The 19,121-nt window shown below is 44.0% G+C and overlaps 1 protein-coding gene across 4 annotated transcripts in view; it reads right to left on the bottom strand.

Annotated features, from left to right (window-relative positions):
* Window positions 1-19,121, bottom strand: part of PIK3AP1 (phosphoinositide-3-kinase adaptor protein 1) — a 114,780-nt gene that overhangs the window by 50,155 nt on the left and 45,504 nt on the right. For all 4 annotated transcript variants that reach the window (XM_045068982.1, XM_045068981.1, XM_013054679.2 and 1 more), the window contains 5 exons: window positions 9,009-9,145; window positions 7,268-7,412; window positions 4,517-4,659; window positions 4,256-4,388; window positions 1,884-2,080 (listed from right to left, as the gene is read on the bottom strand). In XM_045068982.1, coding sequence (XP_044924917.1) covers window positions 1,884-2,080; window positions 4,256-4,388; window positions 4,517-4,659; window positions 7,268-7,412; window positions 9,009-9,145 — 755 coding nt within the window. The remainder of the gene's footprint in view (window positions 1-1,883; window positions 2,081-4,255; window positions 4,389-4,516; window positions 4,660-7,267; window positions 7,413-9,008; window positions 9,146-19,121) is intronic.

Raw genomic sequence — 19,121 nt, 5'->3', positions numbered from 1 at the left:
TCCAGAGGAGAGACAGCCTTAGCTGAAAGGCCCTGCAGTCAGACAGACTGCCCATCCTTCTGCCTCCCTGTGGTGGCACAGGCAGAAAGCCAGCTTCTCTGAAACTCTGCACAACTTTTCCTGGTAAGAAATTTTGGTGTTTCACAACCTTATTTCAGCAATACCCACAAAAATCCTCATTTTCATCACACCACCTCGAGGGAGCTCATCTGCTGTTGACAGAACCTGCTGGTTTCTTGATGCGACTGAACGACTGGCCCAGGTGACGGCTGTGAGATGTTGGGAGACTCAAGGTCTGGCATTTGGTTTCAATGTGGTGGAAAGAGGAAACGGGACAGTCCTTAGAGGTCATAAAAACATGCAGGGCCCTTTTGGTAGCAATGCTGAAGATGCATTGGCTGAAGGTGATTACGGCTAGAGAGCAAAGAAGGTATGAGAAACGGGAACCCGATTAATTTTGGTGCAAATCAAAAAGGCATCGTTCCACTTCCCTGTTACGTAGAACAAAAGAACAAGCCCCAGAACTGGCATCAAACTAGGTTCCTGTCCCATCTCCACCCTTGCTAGAGTGCAACCCGGGCACAATTATTCTGCCTTCCTAAGCCCCATCTTCTCCTTGTTTGTTAAAGACAGACAACAATACTGTCAACTTCCAAGGGCTGCAGTGAGCATTAAGTAAAACATGGCATTTCAAATAGATTCAATAACTAGGAGTCATGACTGTGAACACAGTATGTCCCCAATAAAAACTACTGGCGTGGAAATGATGCGCTGCATTTTACACGTTTGTGACTTCAAAGTAAAGCAGAATAAATACTCCTGGACGGTGAATACTTTTTAGCGTCATTTATGTCAAAGGTGCCCAAAACGACACGCAGGCTATTCTACTTGTTCAACACACTTATGCAACCCCCAAACTGTGGAGAGCCCCCCCTCCATGCCTTAGTGAGTCACTGCCTTGCAGACTGTGAAATAACAGCATGAAATTAAGTTTCTGGGGAGGTGTAGGCTCACTCCTTTATGGAGATACAGAGCAAGATTAGATTGTCTTTATGGTTCCTTTGAGGTCTCTGCCCCCACGCAAGAGACTGAGAGTCCCCACTATGACTCGTGAAGATGAAGGAAAACCAGAAAAGGGAAGAGTCAGGAAGGATGGGGGTCTCTAAGACAAGAGAAGTAATACTGGGGCATGGAGCAAAGACTAGACAGTGGATGAGAACTCGAAGATGTTCCCAGAAGTCGATGATTAAGGAGGATCTGGAGGTCCAAAACCAGGTGAGCCAAGAAACGGGGCATATCTCTCTTAGGATCAGCAGAGGCTCAGAAAGAGAGACAGGCCATTAGCATAACAGGGGACCTCCCAATTGGCCTGACAGGAAGCCTCAAGTGCAGAGCTTTGTTGTGGTCTCTGCTAAGAACCAATCCCAACAGTTCACCTGGACATGATGGCGGCAAGGCAGCTGGGAGCAGCCCACCAAAGTGCCTTGGGGAATGGGGTGGGGCTGGGCAAGAGGGATCAGCATCAATCTGCAGCATATTCAGTCTTTAAATGTCTCTGCAAATCTCTCTGGGTGAACCTCAATGCTTTACATCCATTATTTCCTTTTATCCTGAAAACCACCCTATGAGCAGAACTAGCATTACCTTCCTTCTGCGCTTCAGGAAACTAAAAGAGAGAGGGTACGTGATATGTCCAAAGTCACATGGCCAACAAATGTTGGTGCAGGAATGTGGACCCAGGTCCATGGGACTCCAGGGAGCATCTCTTAAGCCCACACAAACTGGCCCTGCCAGAGAAGAGGCACGTATCTCTACTGAACAGGTAGGCCCTAGGACCACAGAGTGCATTTTCATTCCTGGGACCTCTCCCACCTTGACCTTACCACATACTCATCGATGAACTGCCGCAGGTCCCTGAAGCCATGTTTCTCAGCAATGGTGTTGGGATAGTGGCCATGCTTGTTGGCCACACTGTATGCCTGTAGGGCTCCCGGGCAGGTGAGCAACAAGGCAGTGAGGTTCTTGAGCCCATACTTCGCAGCAAAATGCAACAAGGTAGGCAACTCTTCATCCCTCTGATCTGAAAATTGTTCAGGAAGACAATGGACAAATAAGAATAAAGGCATGGGCACCCTTGTTCATGGAGACAAAGCTGGCAAGCCTACCATGGCATCCAGCAGGCACTCAATCATTACTTCTGGGTTGATTGACCTAACATCTGACAGTTTCCTTTGAGGAATAGCTGAAGATTCTGCCCTCGGATGATGTAAGAAATGATATGTTAATTAACTAGCAAATCTAATAATTAATAATCCACCTTTTTCTCTAAAAAGATCAAAGAATCCTGAAAAATAATACTAATTCAAAATGTGCTGATTTTCTAAAAGCTTAAGTAGCAGCCACAAAGTACAACAGGAATGATGTCTTGACCTTCTCTGCAAATGTCACAGCATTTTTACACAATTGCTTTGTGCTGCTTTAAAAAAATTAAGTCCATCTTCTTAGCTCTTATTCCAAATTTCATAAAGTATGCCGAGTCATCCTAGGTATGCTAATTAGCCTTTCCGTGGCCCTTAGTTTTGAACTAGAAGATATTTCCAAACTATTTCAAAAGGGCTAGGAGGATTAATAAGATGGTGGTATTCAGTGAGTTCTTTGTTTAGGACAGGTTTTGAGTGTTGGTATTAACACACCTGAACCGCAGGATATCCGTGAACCTTTTGATTCAGGAGAAACAAAGTACTCCTTCGGGTCACTGGATCCTCGTGACCTCCTCCACCTACTAATATCTGGATTTAGCAAGCTAAACTCTACCAAGAAAATAGACGTGTTTGCATTGTGGAGTTTGGGACAAGTCCTTCTTTTGTTTTCATAAAAGTTGATTTCTTTTTTTTTTTTTTTAAAGATTTTATTTATTTATTTGACACACAGAGAAAGATCACAAGTAGGCAGAGAGGCAGGCAGAGAGAGAGGAAGAAGCAGGCTCCCCGCCAAGCAGAAAGCCCAACACCGGACTCGATCCCAGGACCCCGAGATCATGACCCGAACCAAATGTAGAGGCTTTAACCCATTGAGCCACCCAGGCGCCCTAAAAGTTGATTTCTAAACCCAACAGTGATAGACAAACAGACTTATATATACTACTATGCACACACACACACGCACATGCAGATTTTTCTTAGTAAAACAAACCCAGCTTCCTATTCATCAGGAAATGATCCTTGGGACGAAAGTCTGAACATGTCCCCAGGACCCCACATTGGCAGGCTATAAATACTCTTCCTGAGCCTCAAGTGTAAGAACAGAGAATATCAACACTGCAGGAAGTAATGCAAGAACATTCCACAGTAGAAAAATGGGGAGAGACAACATAAGAATGACCCCAGGAGAAGGACCTGAGGGTAATATAACCCCATTCTTACGGCTCTCTTGGCTAGGGAAGGATGGGACATGGGGCAGGGGGCAACCAGTCTCCATCACACACATGAAGAAAGAGCAATATCCACAGAAGCGCCCTACCAGTCTTCCTGTCAGCCCACCAGGCACCATCCCCCACAGGAGCCGTTATCCAGCCTGTCACATGCGCACAGGAGACTGCTCCTCCCTCACTGAACAAATGTTTGTTTCCAGCCTACAATTAGCCACCCAGGCACTGCCTCAGCCCTCACGGAGCTGACAGCCTGCAGAGAAGACAGACACAGCTGAGAACTAACACAGAGGACACCCGACATGCTAGGGGAGCCCACAGCACGTAGACAGAACCCACCGAAGGATCCGAGAGGTCTTCCTGAGGAAGTGCTACCTAGGCCGCTGTTCGGAAATGACGAGATGTTAGCCAGGTGCACAGCAACCAAGGAGGACAGGAGGAAACTGAATTCCCACAGAGTTCAGGCAGCAAGAGGCAGGGCAGAAGTCTCATGAGATGAAAGAAGTGCAGACTTTCTGTAGAGCAGAGCCCAGGGACAGCGTAGGGATGAGGGCAGAAATGCAGTGGGAACCTCTTGGGAAGGCTTGCAAACATGCTAAGGAGTTTGGGCTTTATCGAGAAGGCAAATGGGAACCACAAAGGGTTTTGAGCAAGGGGCTGAAGTATTCAGATCTACAATTCAGAAATCACTCTAGCTTGTCAGTGAAGGAACCATTCTCAAAGAATGAGCTGTGGAGAGGGAACCAAAAGGGTCCAAGCACCGGGGGATTGGATGCTGAAACTCACAAACTAGAATCACCCCGCAGCTGGTCTGAATTTCTGACTTACTTGTCATCATATCTTCTTCTTCCAGTTGGTTAATTCCAAAGAGGTGCAGTCCACTCGCAGGGATGTTGTTCTTCAGAGACTCAGTGAGCAGTTTATCAAGGGTCTCCGTGTTGTAGGGCACAATTTTAAAGGCCTGAACACAAAAGTGAGGAAGGTCAGATTTTAAATCCAGCCATCTTCCATCCAGCAGATTCGAAGCCAAAGAACCACGAGCAGAAACTACATGTCCAGAAAATGCAGGTTTCCTTTCCACATCCTTACCTGACACATGAACTCCACTGGATTTGCTGCATTGGACAATAAATTCCCAATCTCTTCCATGTCAGTATAATAACTGATCACAGTTTCACACACCACTAAATCCCCGGAATAGATCTTCAAGGAAACATTTCCAGAGGAGAGGCCTGAAGAGAAGAAAAAAAAAAACAAAAACAAGAAAACAAAAAAACCACGAAGGTGCCTAGGAAGAACAAGGGCCAGGGGAAACTATCCGTGGATTCACCTTAGTGGTAAAGAAATTAACTGGGGGCTGGAAGAAAGATTTGGGAGGTAGGTGCGGGATAGAGAAGTAAGGGGAAAGGTAGAAGTAGGAAGTGAGGAGACTGGCATCTGAGAGGCCCAGAGTCAGAGGAAATGTCCCCGTTGGTTTGGCAATTTCATTTTTGGAAGATTTTCATCTGTTTTGGTAGCTACAGTAGGCCCAGGACCAAGACAAACAAGAAGAGTTGAGTTTAAAACACTTTCTACAGGGGCACCTGGGTGGCTTAGTGGGTTATAAAGCCTCTGCCTTTGGCTCAGGTCACGGTCCCAGGGTCCTGGGATCGAGCCCGGTCCTGGGATCGAGCCCCGCATCAGGCTCTCTGCTCAGCGGGAAGCCTGCTTCCTCCTCTCTCTCTCTCTCTCTGCCTGCCTCTTCACATACTTGAGATCTCTGTCTGTCAAATAAATAAATAAATAAAATCTTTTTAAAAAAATAAATAAATAAAACACTTTCTACAAAGGTCAGCGGTGGCCGCTAGGTGGGAAAAGATCCTGGCCGGAGGAATTCAGTGCTTTCATAGCCCTGGACTGGGAGAATTGATTCACTGGCTCTGTGGCTGTCATGACTCTGTGCTCTTTAGCTCTCCTCCACCACAGGAAGGGGTTTTGAGGGGGAAAGAAAAATTAAAAATACACCAACCACAAAGATTCGATTCACAAAAGAGGAAATGCAACAAGTAGAGAACATGGAAAAATAGCTTCAATAGTAATCAAAGAAATGCAAATTAAAATAATGGGCTACTCTTTCAAAAGATATCCAATTAGCAAAGATATTTAAAAATGATAATGCCTAGGGTTGGCCATGACACAGCAAACTTGATAGATAGGAGTAGTATTTCCTAAAGCAAGGAAGCCCTGTTTTCCAGGATCCTTCAAAATGCACCACATTTCAAGGGTTCCATCTTGAGGAAATACTCCTCAATCCATGCAAGCATAAAGATATTTGATATATCAGAATTTAAAACAAAAGAAGACAATAAGAAATCAGAAATGACACAAATACATAACAATGAGGAAACGAAAAATTAAAAGATGATACTTTCTTTTCAAGGGAGTATGATGCAGCTTTAAACAAGATGAATTATAAGATACAAGTTCAACACAAGGAACTGGTTTTATAAATTATGATACATCTATACAATGGATTAGTTTGGAACCATGAAGAATTATGTTGTAAAAGAATACTTACTAATGTGAGCAAATACTCATAGGTATCTTCCAGGTAACAAAAGTGGCCTATGAGACTATACGAAGCTATGTATATAGACGCAGAAAATGTACAGAAATCACTGATTTCCTTTGGGGCATAAAGGCAATTTTCTATTTATTTTCCTTTACCTTGGCTACATTTATTTACTTTCCGTTATTTTCTCTTTTATTCTTTTTTTTTTCAATTTTTTTTTTTTTTAATTTACTCGACAGACAGAGATCACAAGTAGGCAGAGTGGCAGTCAGAGAGAGAGGAGGAAGCAGAGAGTGCAATGCGGGGCTCCATCCCTGGACCCTGAGATCATGACCCAAGCTGACAGAAGAGGCTTTAACCCACTGAGCTACCCAGGTGCCCCTGCATTCTTTAACTTTTCAGTATTGAGCTCACATAAGTTTTATGATAGAAAAAATATATTATAAAATGGAAAGTTACAAGGTCCATGTAACATCAAGGGGCAAGGGGTGCCTGGGTGGCTCAGTGGGTTGGGCCTTTGCCTTCGGCTCAGGTCATGGTCTCAGGTCTTGGTCTCAGGTCTTGGTCTCAGGGTCCTGGGATCGAGCCCCACAATAGGAATCTCTGCTCAGTGGGGAGCCTGCTTACCCTTCACCCTCTGCCTGCCTTTCTGTCTACTTGTGAACTCTCTCTCTCTGTTAAATAAATAAATAAAATCTTTAGGGGAAAAAAAACAGCAAGGGGCAAAAGGATGCTGAGAGAATAAATATTGAAAACAACTCTGTTTTTAAAATTGTGAACAAAGGCCAAAAGACAGGGTAGTAGTGTGATGACTTTTTTCTATTTTTCTCTAATTTCAAAAAAAATTTTTTAAGATTTTATTTATTTGAAAGAGAGAGTGAGTGAGAGACAGTGCACAAGTAAAGTTAAGGAACAGAGGTAAAGGGAGAAGCAGAGCAGATTCTTCTGCTGAACAAGGAGCTGACGTGGGGCTCGATCCCAGAACCCTGGGATCATGACCTGAGCTGAAGGCAGACGCTTAACCAACTGAGTCACCTGGGTAGCCCTCAAAAAATGTTAATATGTTAACTTCTTACAGATAAAAATTTTATAATATCCATTTTTCCCCCATCGCACATGCATGTTTCTGCGACTTCCTTTTCGTTTAAATAGAACATGACAACAAAATCCAAATCCTGGCTGTCACTTTTCTCAGCTGCTGAATAAAGACAGGGCAAGAAAAAGAAAGCAAGAGTGGACCTCTTCCTGAACAGGACGCCTAATTTCTGGAGGTAGACGGGGCTACTTACTGGGAGCCTTCACAGAAACGGTGTATTCATTCTCCAGCTTGGCTTCCACCCGGACGGAGGGAGAATCCTCAGGAGAAAATTCTGCTTCTGTTGTCACCCTCTCATCCAACTTACATCTCACGATGACGTAGACAGTGGTTTCCACCTGGAGCAGGAGACCAGTTAGTGTCCCCGCCCCCTCCTGTGCCCTGTCAGGGTGCTGGGCAGAGGGTATCCTGGCTCCCCAAGCCCCAGCGCTAGCACGGAGGGGTCTGCAGTCCAGCTCTGGGCCCGACCGCCACGGGTCCCAAAGGGACGAGTTGCAAAGACCAAGAGTGAACATTTATCAAGTTTTACAGCAGTTTGATAGGAGTAATCTTATGTCTGTTGGACCTAATGTAATAATTTAAAATCCGACAGCTTGTACCTCTTTTTATTTCATTTATAGCATTTCTCTTTTATGGCACTTTTAAAAGCACTGGTGTATGGCAGAATTGGGAATTTTGTAGAACGAAATAAAAGGGGTCTTCACCCATAGTCTGAGAAGCACTATTCGGACATGAGCCTGACTGCTCCATGGGAAGCCGGCAGGCTGACACAGCCTTGGAAGCGGTTTGAAATGCAGAATATAAGGCCCCTCCTGGACCCACTGAACTATCAAAGACTGAATTTTACCAAGACCCCTGGGTGACACATGGACCTTACGATGTGGCAGGCGTCAGCCTGGAGGACCCCTCCTGGGGTCTGCTTCTTATACTCTTCTTGAATGGACACAAATACCTTACTGGAGGGCTGATTTTCCCCAGGCATGGAACAACCTGAATTCTATTTCACCTTGCTCCCTCGATGATCTCTTGCCAGGCAGGCCACATACAATGATCCTTTCTTACTGTGCAATCTAAACCCAGCATGTTTATGAGCTTGTAGCCACAGGAAAGCATTCTGCTGCTCTGAACTAATAAAATCACACATTTTCATCAAGAAACAAAAGATAATAAAAAACTACCAGTTCTATGGAAGAATTTGCATTACAGTGGTGCATCAATTGGGCCATCACATTCAAGTCACCTGTTAACATAGGTCCCATCCTGAAAATGTTAGTCACATTACACTCTGGCTTTTATCTTAGCCCTTTTGGCAAACAATACTGGCACGTTGCAGCCAGCAAATTTCAAAGCATCCACAGTGGTCAGCTGATGGAGAAGCAAGCTTTCAAAATGCACCCCCCCCCCTTTCCTTCCAGCCCTAGGCTGGCAGGAACAGATCCAGCCCTCTCCGTCCAGGGTTAGCATAAATGTCTGGTAAGCTGCCACACATCTATATTTCTGATCTATGAACTTAAGTCTTAGAGGGATGACACACACTTTCCTGAGCTCGCCTCTCTCTCTCTTTTTTAAAGATCTTATTTATTTATTTGACAGAGAGATCACAAGTAGGCAAAGAGGCAGGCAGAGAGACGGGGGAAAGAGGCTCCTCGCTGAGCAGAGAGCCCGATGCGGGGCTCGATCCCAGGACCCTGGGATCATGACCTGAGCCAAAGGCAGAGGCTTTAACCCACTGAGCCACCCAGGCGCCCCTCGCCTTTCTCTTATTTAAAGGACTGAGGTGTGCTCAAGGGCCCAGGTACTGGGAATCCCAGGGCAGCTAATCTACAAGAGAATCCCTGAGGGAAGGCTAAGATTACACTCCCTTTACTGCCACAGAAGCAACCACTGAAAAGGCTGTGCACTGCCATGGATCCACCAGCCCCAGGAGCACCTACCCCACAGCGAATACGGTCCGGCTGCACCACCATCAGGTTCCCAGGTGAAGTCTGCTGTGGCAGGTTCTGATGCTTCGAGTAGGAAGGGACCTTCTCGTCCTCAGTCTCAGTGTCAGTGACTGAATCACAGCCAGAATCTACGGGACAAAGGACATCGCTGAATGGGAACACAAGGAAGGAGAACTGATGGACATGTTCCACCCCATGAAAGCCCCAAATATTACCAAATAGGAAATGGCTCTGAATGTCAAATAAATACAAGCTGGAGGGAGTGACTCAGGAAACCGTGAAAGACAACCTACTGGGAAAAAGTCAATTACCCGTTAGGGCACAAGGGTAGGGCGACAGCAAGAGGAAGACTGTGGAGAAGGCCAGAAAGTCTGAAACAGGATGTTGCCCAAGGCTGGCAAGTCTAGTTTCAACCAGTAGGTTTCTGGAAGCTTTACCTCCAGGCTTCCTGCACTGCTGGCTTTGGTGGCTGCGAGGGAAGAAGGCCCCTTCTCTTCAGGTGGGGTCAAGCATGGGCTGTCCACTTAAAGGTCATCTTTTGAACATCAAGTAAAACCTGTGCTGTGCAGGAAGCCATTATTCCTTGGGGTCATGGCTAGACCATGGCACCACTTTGGAGCAACTGTGAAAAGCAATCATTCTCAACAAATCTTGGATCAAAGTAACTGGGTTCCAGATCGGTATCCCAGCCAACACCTATATTGTGCACGGGTTCAGAGCAAGTGAAGGGGGTGGGCAGATGTGTGGGGCATGGCACAGAATGAGATGATGCTGAGGTGATGTAAGTGGAACCTACCAGAACTCTGAGGCAGGGGCTCTTAACCAGGGTTCATCAATTGATAGGCTGTGTGCAAGATTCTGTGTGTGTGTGTGTGTGTGTGTGCGCGCACGCACGTGCAATGCTTGTTTATACTTCTCTGGAGATAGTCCAAAGCTTTCATCAGATCTCCCAAGAAGGACAAAATGGTTAAGAATCATTAAGGGAAGGAAGGTTCATCCAGTTCCTTTCTTGGGCTGCCTCTTCCTCACTCCTAAACCACTTACAGATCCAGCCCAACATGTCAGGCACTGAGGGGACATGAAGATGAATGAGGCATCAAGCCTGCCTTTGGAGAGTCCACGATCTAAAAGGGCAGGTCTAGTGAGAGGCAGGGGTTCTCTTGGCTGATTCCTGCAGGCTGGACTCCCAGGAAGGAGGTGGCCTCTGGCAGAGCCCACAGCACTCAGTCCTAGTAAAATGTTGGCGTGGTGCCTCAGGCCCCCAGAAAGCTGCACCCCCAGACTTGCAGATTAGACCTCAGGTCATACCAGGGGACAGGCCATGCTCCCATGACAATGAAGGCTATGGTGAGGGAGCTAGGCTGAGGGGGCAAGGCACCATCATGTCTTACCGCTGTAACTGTGAGGCAAGGACCTCCAGGACCTGCTCAGGCTGGGGAGAGGACCCAGGCCTCCCAGTTATGCAGCTTAAAAACCCCACAGCCTGAGAGAGTAGTCTCATTCTAGAGCCTGACATCTGTACTGACAGTTGCCTCTGCATGGTCCCAGACTGTGATGGGCGGGAGACACACTCCTGCTGCTCTTCCCATCTCTGGGATTTCCCCCATGACTCACTATCCCACAAGGCCTGGCAGAAGCAGCCAGGTCTCTGACCTTGCTTGTGCAATAGGAATCCCAGCAGAATTTAGGGCTAAGAGACAAGGTCAAAAACCCTGGATGTTCCAAGGAGGGTTGATGCTGGTTTTCAGTAGGCAGAGCCATCAATATGCTATAGCTCTCCTTTCCTTTCCAGTCCTACTGACTCCTCTATCAGTGCTAATTATCCCCCTCAAAGGCTAAGTGCAGCAGCTGCCTGCCTCACTGCTGTCCAGCCATGTTAACAGAGGTGGCCATTTTCTCCTTCTCTGCTGCCTTCTCTCCTTGATGCGTGACTCCTACAACAGCCAGGACACATCCCCACGAACAGAGCTGTACATGCCACCCAAGCAACAACCACCCAGTGAGGAAGACTATTTAGGAAAGAACCAAAAAGATCAGTGATAATTAGCATTCTTCTTCTGAATATAATATCACATCAAGCATTAATATTTTCTTATTAGATGCCTGAACCATCCCGTTTTTTTTTTTTTTTTTTCCATTTCTGAGGTTCTTCCTGGATAAGAAAATTACCTCGTTGACTTAAAACACCCCATCAGTTACTTAAAACTGCACAAAGTTCCCTGGAATTCCCCCAGAATTGTTTAGACACTACCCTGAATGGTCCAGTGCTAGGCATCAACTTTTGCCAATTCCCTATTCTAAGTTATTTTACAGGTATAAGCTCCTTGGAACAGACCCATTGTACAGTCTTCCTTTGCTTCAAAAAAGAAAAACTCTTCATTTTTCCCAAATTACTGATCTATTATTAGTCAGCTTGCCAAAGACTCAAAGCTCTAATAAATATATCAAGGAAAGTATAGAGAAAATATAAGTAAACCAATGAGAAAGACATGATAGTGACAAATAAGGAGAAGAATTTTAGAAACATACTGATGTGAAAACTTCATGCTATGAATTTTTAAAATTTCAATACAATTTTTATAGAAAAATATGAATTACCAAAATTATCTCAAAACAAGCAGAAAATCTGACAAAATCAATAATCATGGAAGAAAAAGTTTCAGTTTTCAAATAAAATTCAGAGCATAAGCCACATACCTCTCTTCTTGCGCTGCATTTTAAATTATATTTGCAACAATGTTCTTCTTTATAATAACCAATTTTCCTATCTAGGAAAATTCCCTTTATATAGGTTTTATGCCTCTTACTAATATTCAAGAAACAATAAAATTTAATCCCATTTTATATTACATTTATAAAAAATTAAACAGCAATTCAGTACAAGGGATAACCCCCAAATCAAGCTTTAGTCTCATAAAAACTTAATATGTGATAAAGAAAGCATTAGAAATCAGTGTAGAATAAAGAAAATCATTGGTGAGAAGAATGACTCAGCAGATAGTGCTGGAAAAATTTAGCTATTTGGGGTGGGGGTGAAGGGACAGAAGGACTATTTAGACGCTTCCTAACTCTCATATACTCCAAAATAAGGTTTGATTTAAAGTGAAAAATAAACTAAAGTGAAGAAAAACAAAAAACAGATCTTAAAAATTTTAAAGATGAAAAAAAATTAAAAATTAAAAAGATGAGGGGCATCTGGGTGGCTCAGTCGATTAGGCAGCTGCCTTTGGCTCATGTCATGATCCCGGGGTCCTGGGATGGAGCCCCATAGGGCTCCCTGCTCAGAGGGGCACCTGCTTCTCCCTCTGCCTCTGTTCTTTGCCCTGCTCATATTCTCTCTCACTCTTTCTCTCTCTCTTCAATAAATAAAATCCTTTAAAAAAATTAAAAACTGCAAATGTTATCATTGGTTTGGGAAAAGATTTGTTCATCTTAAACAACTAATGAAATACAATCTAAGCAAGCAATAGGGTTGGTATGAATTTAGAACTTTAGTAAACAAAGTTTTATAAAACTAAAATCTAAATTGTATTGCTTTGGCAGCGTTAGCCATAATAGCCAAGGGTGAAAACAACCCAAACGTCCCTCAGCTAATGAATGGATAGACAAAACATGGTATATTATTCAGTCATAAAAAGGAATAAAATATTGAACATTGAAAACATGATGCTGAATGAAAGAAGCCAGCCACAAAAGACCACACATTGTGTGATTCCAAATATATAATAATGTCCATAGGAGGCAAATCTATAGAGACAAAAAGTAGATTAGTGGTTGCCTATGGCTGGGGCCTTGGTGGGGAAGTAGGGCTTGGGGTATGATAGCTAAAGTGTATGCTGTTTCTTTTTGGAGGGTATGAAAATATTCTAGAATTAACGGTGGTGATAGCTGCACAAGTCTGTGAATATCCTAAAAAATCCACTGAATTGTACACTTTAAACGGGTAACTTGTTTGATGGAATGAGCACTGGGTGTGATATCCAACTGATGAATCACTGAACTCTACCTCTGAAACTATTAATGCTCATATGTCAATAAAAATTATTTTTTGTTATTTTTGGGGTTTTGGAGGGTTGTTTTTTCGTGTTAATAGAATTTAAATAAAATTTTGAAAAAACTGGGTAACTTGTACAACATTATGTGACTTATACCTCAATAAAGTTGTTACCAAAAAATCCAATGGCATATCATAAACTGGTTTAAAATTTGAAATAAATATGTATGTCAAGGGGATAATCTCCTTACTATATGAAGAGATCATAGAAATCTCTTTAAAAACACCAAATAAGTAGATAATTCACAGAAGAAGAAATACAAATTACTTCCCAATCTAAAAAAAGATCTTCATTAGCACTAATTATCATGAAAATGCACATAAAAATAACATATCGCTAGTCTACCTTTTAAAATTAGGAAATGTATGAAGGTGAGGGAAGACAGATACTTACTCTCATTTGATGCTGAGGGAAGTATAAATTGGTAAGACCTTTCTGGAAAGGCATGTGTCCATATACAGAGAAAGAGAAAGTCTTTAAAATGTTTGTAGGGCGCCTGGGTGGCTCAGTGGGTTAAGCCGCTGCCTTCGGCTCAGGTCATGATCTCAGGGTCCTGGGATCGAGTCCCACATTGGGCTCTCTGCTCAGCAGGGGGCCTGCTTCCCTTCCTCTCTATCTGCCTGCCTCTGTCTACTTGTGTTCTCTGTCTGTCAAATAAATAAATAAAATCTTAAAAAAAAATAAAATAAAATGTTTGCATCCTTTGGTATATAATTCTACTGCAAATTTCTCTTAAGTAGGAAAATAAATGTTCAAAATGTAGACAAAGATAATGAATCAAGGCGTCTACTAATTCATTCTCTGCATCCGTGAAAAGTGGAAAACAACTTCACTGTCTGATGAAAGAATACTTAAAAATATTATTTTCGGATGCCTGGTGGCTCAATGGGTTAAGCATCAGCCTTCAGCTCAGGTCATGATCTCAGAGTCCTGGGATTGAGCTCTGCATCAGACTCCTTGCTCAGCATGGAATCTGCTTCTGGCTCTGCCTGCTGCTTCCCCTGCTTGTGCCCGCCCACTCTCTCTCTCTCTCTCTCTCACAAATAAATAAAATCTTTTTACAAAATATTATTTTCAAAGAGTTTTAAAATACAAGCTTATGACATTATGTCAAGCAACACAGCAAGATATAAAACCATATATCTTCTAGTGTAGGGTAGCAACTATATTAAGAGAAATGCATATAAAAGGTCAGAACAAAATCTGTGCTTGGCTTGTGCATGACCCTTCTTCCCTCCCTCCCCCTATTCTTCCTGCCTTCCTACCTGCCCATCTTTCATATGTTCTATGAGTTTACACAGGGAGAAAGCACCCAGATACTGGGGGTAGGGTAGGGTAAAGAGAAAGCAGCCACTGAATCTTGTGCCGAATCGTGTTACTAGCTTGGCACAAATGAGATTGACCCTAAGAGTGTGGCACTTGGCAGATACTCGTCAGTGTTCAGATGGGCTATATAAACAGTTCCTTCCAGTAGATCTATCCATTCAGTCACCTGAAATGAATTCGCTCCCAGCAGTGAATTCATTTCAGCAAGTCAGGCAGGATGCCATCCATCCTGAGGCCGACTCTGGAGGCGCTGACACCACTACCACTTACCCACTACTACCTTCCAGGGAAGAGCAAACCCAAGGTTTCCTTGGAGGAAATTCTAAGCAAGATGAGAGCACCCCTGAAACCCACCTGACAGAGAGAGACGGCACCACGCGTGGCCACTGCAGGATGCAGACCCCTTACCACCCTCCCCACCTTGGGGTAGGGCGCTGTCCTGGGTCTCAAATAAGAAATGTTTGAGAGAAGGTGCTCTGAAAACCCTGAGGACCCCCCCCCCACACACACACACTGTGAAGTATTATTAAGGCACCAACAATATCCTCACTGCTTTAAAATTGAACAGTATTTCCTCAGCTTTTATGAGGTCCACAGGAACTCTAGAGAAATTATAGACAAAGACTTTCTTGGTGCCTCTGGATCCCTGGAGTCTCATCTATAAAGGATTCATGTGGCAAATACTCATTGGATTCAGAGGCAGGAGAAGTTCGTCTCTCTCTCTCTCTCTCTCTTTTTTAAGATTTTATTTATTTATTTGAAAGACAGAGATCACAAGGCAGAGAAGCAGGCAGAGAGAGAGAAAGGGAAGGAGGCTCCCTGTTGAGCAGACCGCTTGATGCAGGGTCAATGCCAGGAGCCTGAGATCATGACCTGAACTGAAGGCAGAGGCTTTAACCCACTGAGCCACCCAGGTGCCCTGAAAAGTTTGTCTCTTGAGAGAACTTGCCTGTTTTCTCCTATTAGACAAGAAGAGGCTAACATGTGCATTTCACACTTTGCCCTCTCTGACAGATAATTCAGTGACCGTTTTTCTTAACTCCTATTACACTCTCATCCAGGGCCTGGGCTTGCCTGTTACTCTTTTTAAATATTGTGTTTCATTTTGGAGTCTGCTCCAGATACTCTAGAGATTTAGGCCAGACGTGAATCCACGTTTCTCAAACTGGCATCTGCCAAAAGGCCTCAGATATCATCCTTATGAGAATTTGTGCTCAGGCTTTTCATTCAGTCCTTATGAGAATCAGTGCCTCTGAAGTAAGATGCAAAGACATTCCAGATTCTCAGGATGGCCATGTTATAATTGGGTCCTGCCAAAAGACTGTGGTGCCTGCGTGTGCGTGTGGGTCTGCAGCTATACAGGGTTGCACGGGAGGTCAGGGGCCAATGAGGGAAGAAGAGAGGCGGCAGAGCGATATGCACTGGAGGCGTCTGAGCCCCACGAACACCAGAAGGCTTCCCTGTATACTACTTCATGCAGAGAAATGTGATGGGAGATCCAAGCCCCAGGATAACCCAGGGGAGTCGCAGCAAGCTCCCTCAGTGGACAGAGAGAGCAACGCAGCCTCAAGCCAAGCTCGCGGTGCTGCGGCAATAAGCCAGCCTCACCCAGCGAAAGAAGCCCGGTCCGCCTGCCTTTTATTCATTTCACACCGACATCAGTATCTTGCTCATGTTTTGCTTTCCGAGTTGGGAAGGAACAGCAAACATAAGGAGATGAATATGTTTATACATATTTAAGAACAGCAGAATAATCTGTCAACACTAAGGGTTCGTAATTTTTATCCTTTATGAGGGCGTCTCTATATTGTCTGGGTCAACAAACTGCAGATTGTGAATGCAACGCATGAGTGTGCGCAGGGACGGCCACCACACCCCGTGGAGCCACGCATGCTCGGTGACAATGTTGGTGACAGACCCTTCCCTACTAATAGTAACAGTAGAAGTTATCTGTTACTGAATACTGTGGGGACTGTTTGATAGTCTTAATCTCATTTAATACTTGCGACAACGCTGGGAGATTGGAACTAATATCTTATCCTTATTTTATAGATGGAAACCCTGTGCCTGAAGGAGGGAAGGAAGCAAGCCCACGGGAACTGGTGCCCAGCGGTCCAGGCCCTGCTGGTTCGTGGCCGGGTCCAGGGCAGGAAGCAGCTGTCACTCGCTGTTCCTGGTGTGGGCTGTGGTGGCCACGTAAGGAGATGCGACTGAGCCGTTAGCTCGCCAATGCCTAGTGGGGCTGCCTCAGTCTGAGCCAAGACGCCCCAGGTTAGATGTGCTGCGACCCACCACCTGGGCCAACGGGCACATGCCAAGGATGGGGTTTAAATCACGCGACACTGAACACCCATGGATCCAGCGGGGTCCTGTGAGCTCAAGGGGCCTGACCCTAGGCTGTATTCTCTTCCTGTCCAGTTGAGTTTTCAGACCAGTAAGTTTGCTGTCTTTTTCCTGCACACAGTCTGTCAGTCAGTCAGGACCATGGCTTTTTGACAGCCTGTACAGGGACGGAGGATGGTGTTTGCTGGTCTTGGAGAGTTTTTTCAGAATACACAAGCTAACTTCTCTTGTAAGTTAATGCTTAGCTCCGAGAAAACTGTAAATAAGGATCATTCATTAAAACAACCACATTTGTTGAGCATTTACTATCTGCCAGGACCCAGGCAAAACCCTTAACATATGTGATTCTATTCTATCACAACTAAGGCATTGATATGATTCTTCCCATTTCCCAGATGAGAAAACTGGGACATAGAAATTTAAGGAAGTTGGGACGCCTGGGTGGCTCAGTGGGTTAAAGCCTCTGCCTTCAGCTCAGATCATGATCTCAGGGTCCTGGAATCAAGTCCCTTGTCAGGCTCTCTGCTTGGCAGGGAGCCTGCTTCCTCCTCTTTCTCTGCTTGTCTCTCTGCCTACTTGTGATCTCTGTCAAATAAATAAATAAAACCTTTTTTAAAAAATAAATAAAAATTAAAACAATAAAAACTGGTAATATACCGAAAAAATTGAATTTTACACTTTAAATGGGTGAACTGCATGGCATATGAATTATATCTCAATAAAATTGTTTTTAAATAAATAAATAAATAAATAAGTCTTTTGAGAAAGATAAACCAAAAACCATGTTGATGGTTCTCAACTGACCAAAGTTTGAGGAATGCTGAATTATGCTATACAGTTTCCATTACGTTAAGCTAAATTTATTAGTGATTTTTTAAGTAAGGGAAAGTGAAGGGAGGAAGGGAAGAAGAAGGCCTATAGCATAAATATATTGAGTTATTTTCTTGAAGTTTTAGGTGAAAAGGAAAAAGAAAGTGAAAAAGAAAGAAATTAAGGAGGCACATTTTTAGCAGAGACGAAACAACTTTCCGCCAACCTAGACCCAAAAGGAATGAGACAGAAATGCTCACTGGAGCCAGTCCAGTTGTGGTCACTGGGGAACATATATCTATGGGCTGGAATGAAATAAGTGATCATCAGTTGCATCCAAGATTTCCAGTGTAGGTGATAAAAGAAAGAGTGAAGAAGAGTCAAAGATTTCTTAGAATAAAATAGAAATGAATAGCCAAGCAACCTAGTGGCAGGGTCCATGAAAGAAAGGGGCCATGTTCCCTCTGTATTTGCATTCTAGGTCTGGGACCCAAATTTAACCATCACACAGATGAGGCAGGAATACAGAGAGTTGCTTGAAGTCTGGAGAAACTTCCAGTGGCTTTCCCACTCAGGATGAAACTTCTCAGGTATTATGATTCTCACCCATCCTAACCAAGCCACCATGATGAAACTATAAAACAAAGATACCTGAAAGCCAGACATAAAATGTTCTGAAGTCTGGGTTTCCAAATCACCTAGCAAATATCTACTGAATATGTCTGACATGGGACCCACTGGGGAGTGCCAAGAGTGTGTCCTCTATAGTCTTGGCCTCAAGAAGCTTACCACTGAGGGGGTGCCTGGGTAGCTCAATTGGTTAAGTGTCTGCAGAAGGGAGCCCCACATCAGCAGAGAGTCTGCTTCTCCCTCTCCTTCTCCCTCTATTGCTCCCTGTCCCCACCCCTTCCCTGCTCCTGCTCTCTCTCATCTGCCTCAAATAAATAAAATCTTAAAAGAAGAAGAAGAAGAAAAGAAGAAGCAGCTGACAGCTGAATTAGAAACAGGAGGCTCCACATGGAAAACCTGAGACAACTATCAAATCCCTTACCAGCAAGCACCAGCCTGTGTGATAAGACCCTGACTTCACCTCAGTGATGTAAGTTAAGTTTCCAAGCGTTTAAAAGTGCTGCCACACGAAAAATAGAACAGAAGTTTAGGAAGTTGAGAACAACTTCCTGAAGGATGAAGGCAGCAAGTTAACTTACTTTAACTAAGTCGAATAGCACTTGGAGGCTGAGATTACCCTAGTGAAAAAGGTACATTTCCATTTAATTTAATAAAATAAATCATAGCTCATTCCTTCAACATATATTCATTGCCTATCCATGAATAACCAAGATTCAAAGCCTATCCTAGGACCTCCAAGAAATGTAGGGGTGAGAACATTTCTGGCCTCCCTGACAGTGGGGGGGACCACATAGGCCAGAAACCCGGGAGAATTTCTCTCAACTTCCAGAGACAAAAGAGAACAGGAATAACTTGGAAAAAAAATTATGAGGGATAAGCAGGAATTTATAAACAAAATATAGTTTATGACCACCATAGGATCAAAGTAGGAAGGACATCC

Source organism: Mustela putorius, unplaced genomic scaffold, assembly GCF_011764305.1.
Source record: "Mustela putorius furo isolate JIRA1106 unplaced genomic scaffold, ASM1176430v1.1 tig00003909_pilon_pilon_pilon, whole genome shotgun sequence".
Taxonomy (NCBI): Eukaryota; Metazoa; Chordata; class Mammalia; order Carnivora; family Mustelidae; genus Mustela; species Mustela putorius.
Note: the sequence above shows the minus strand (reverse complement) of the source record. Positions and strands in the feature narration are given on the sequence as shown.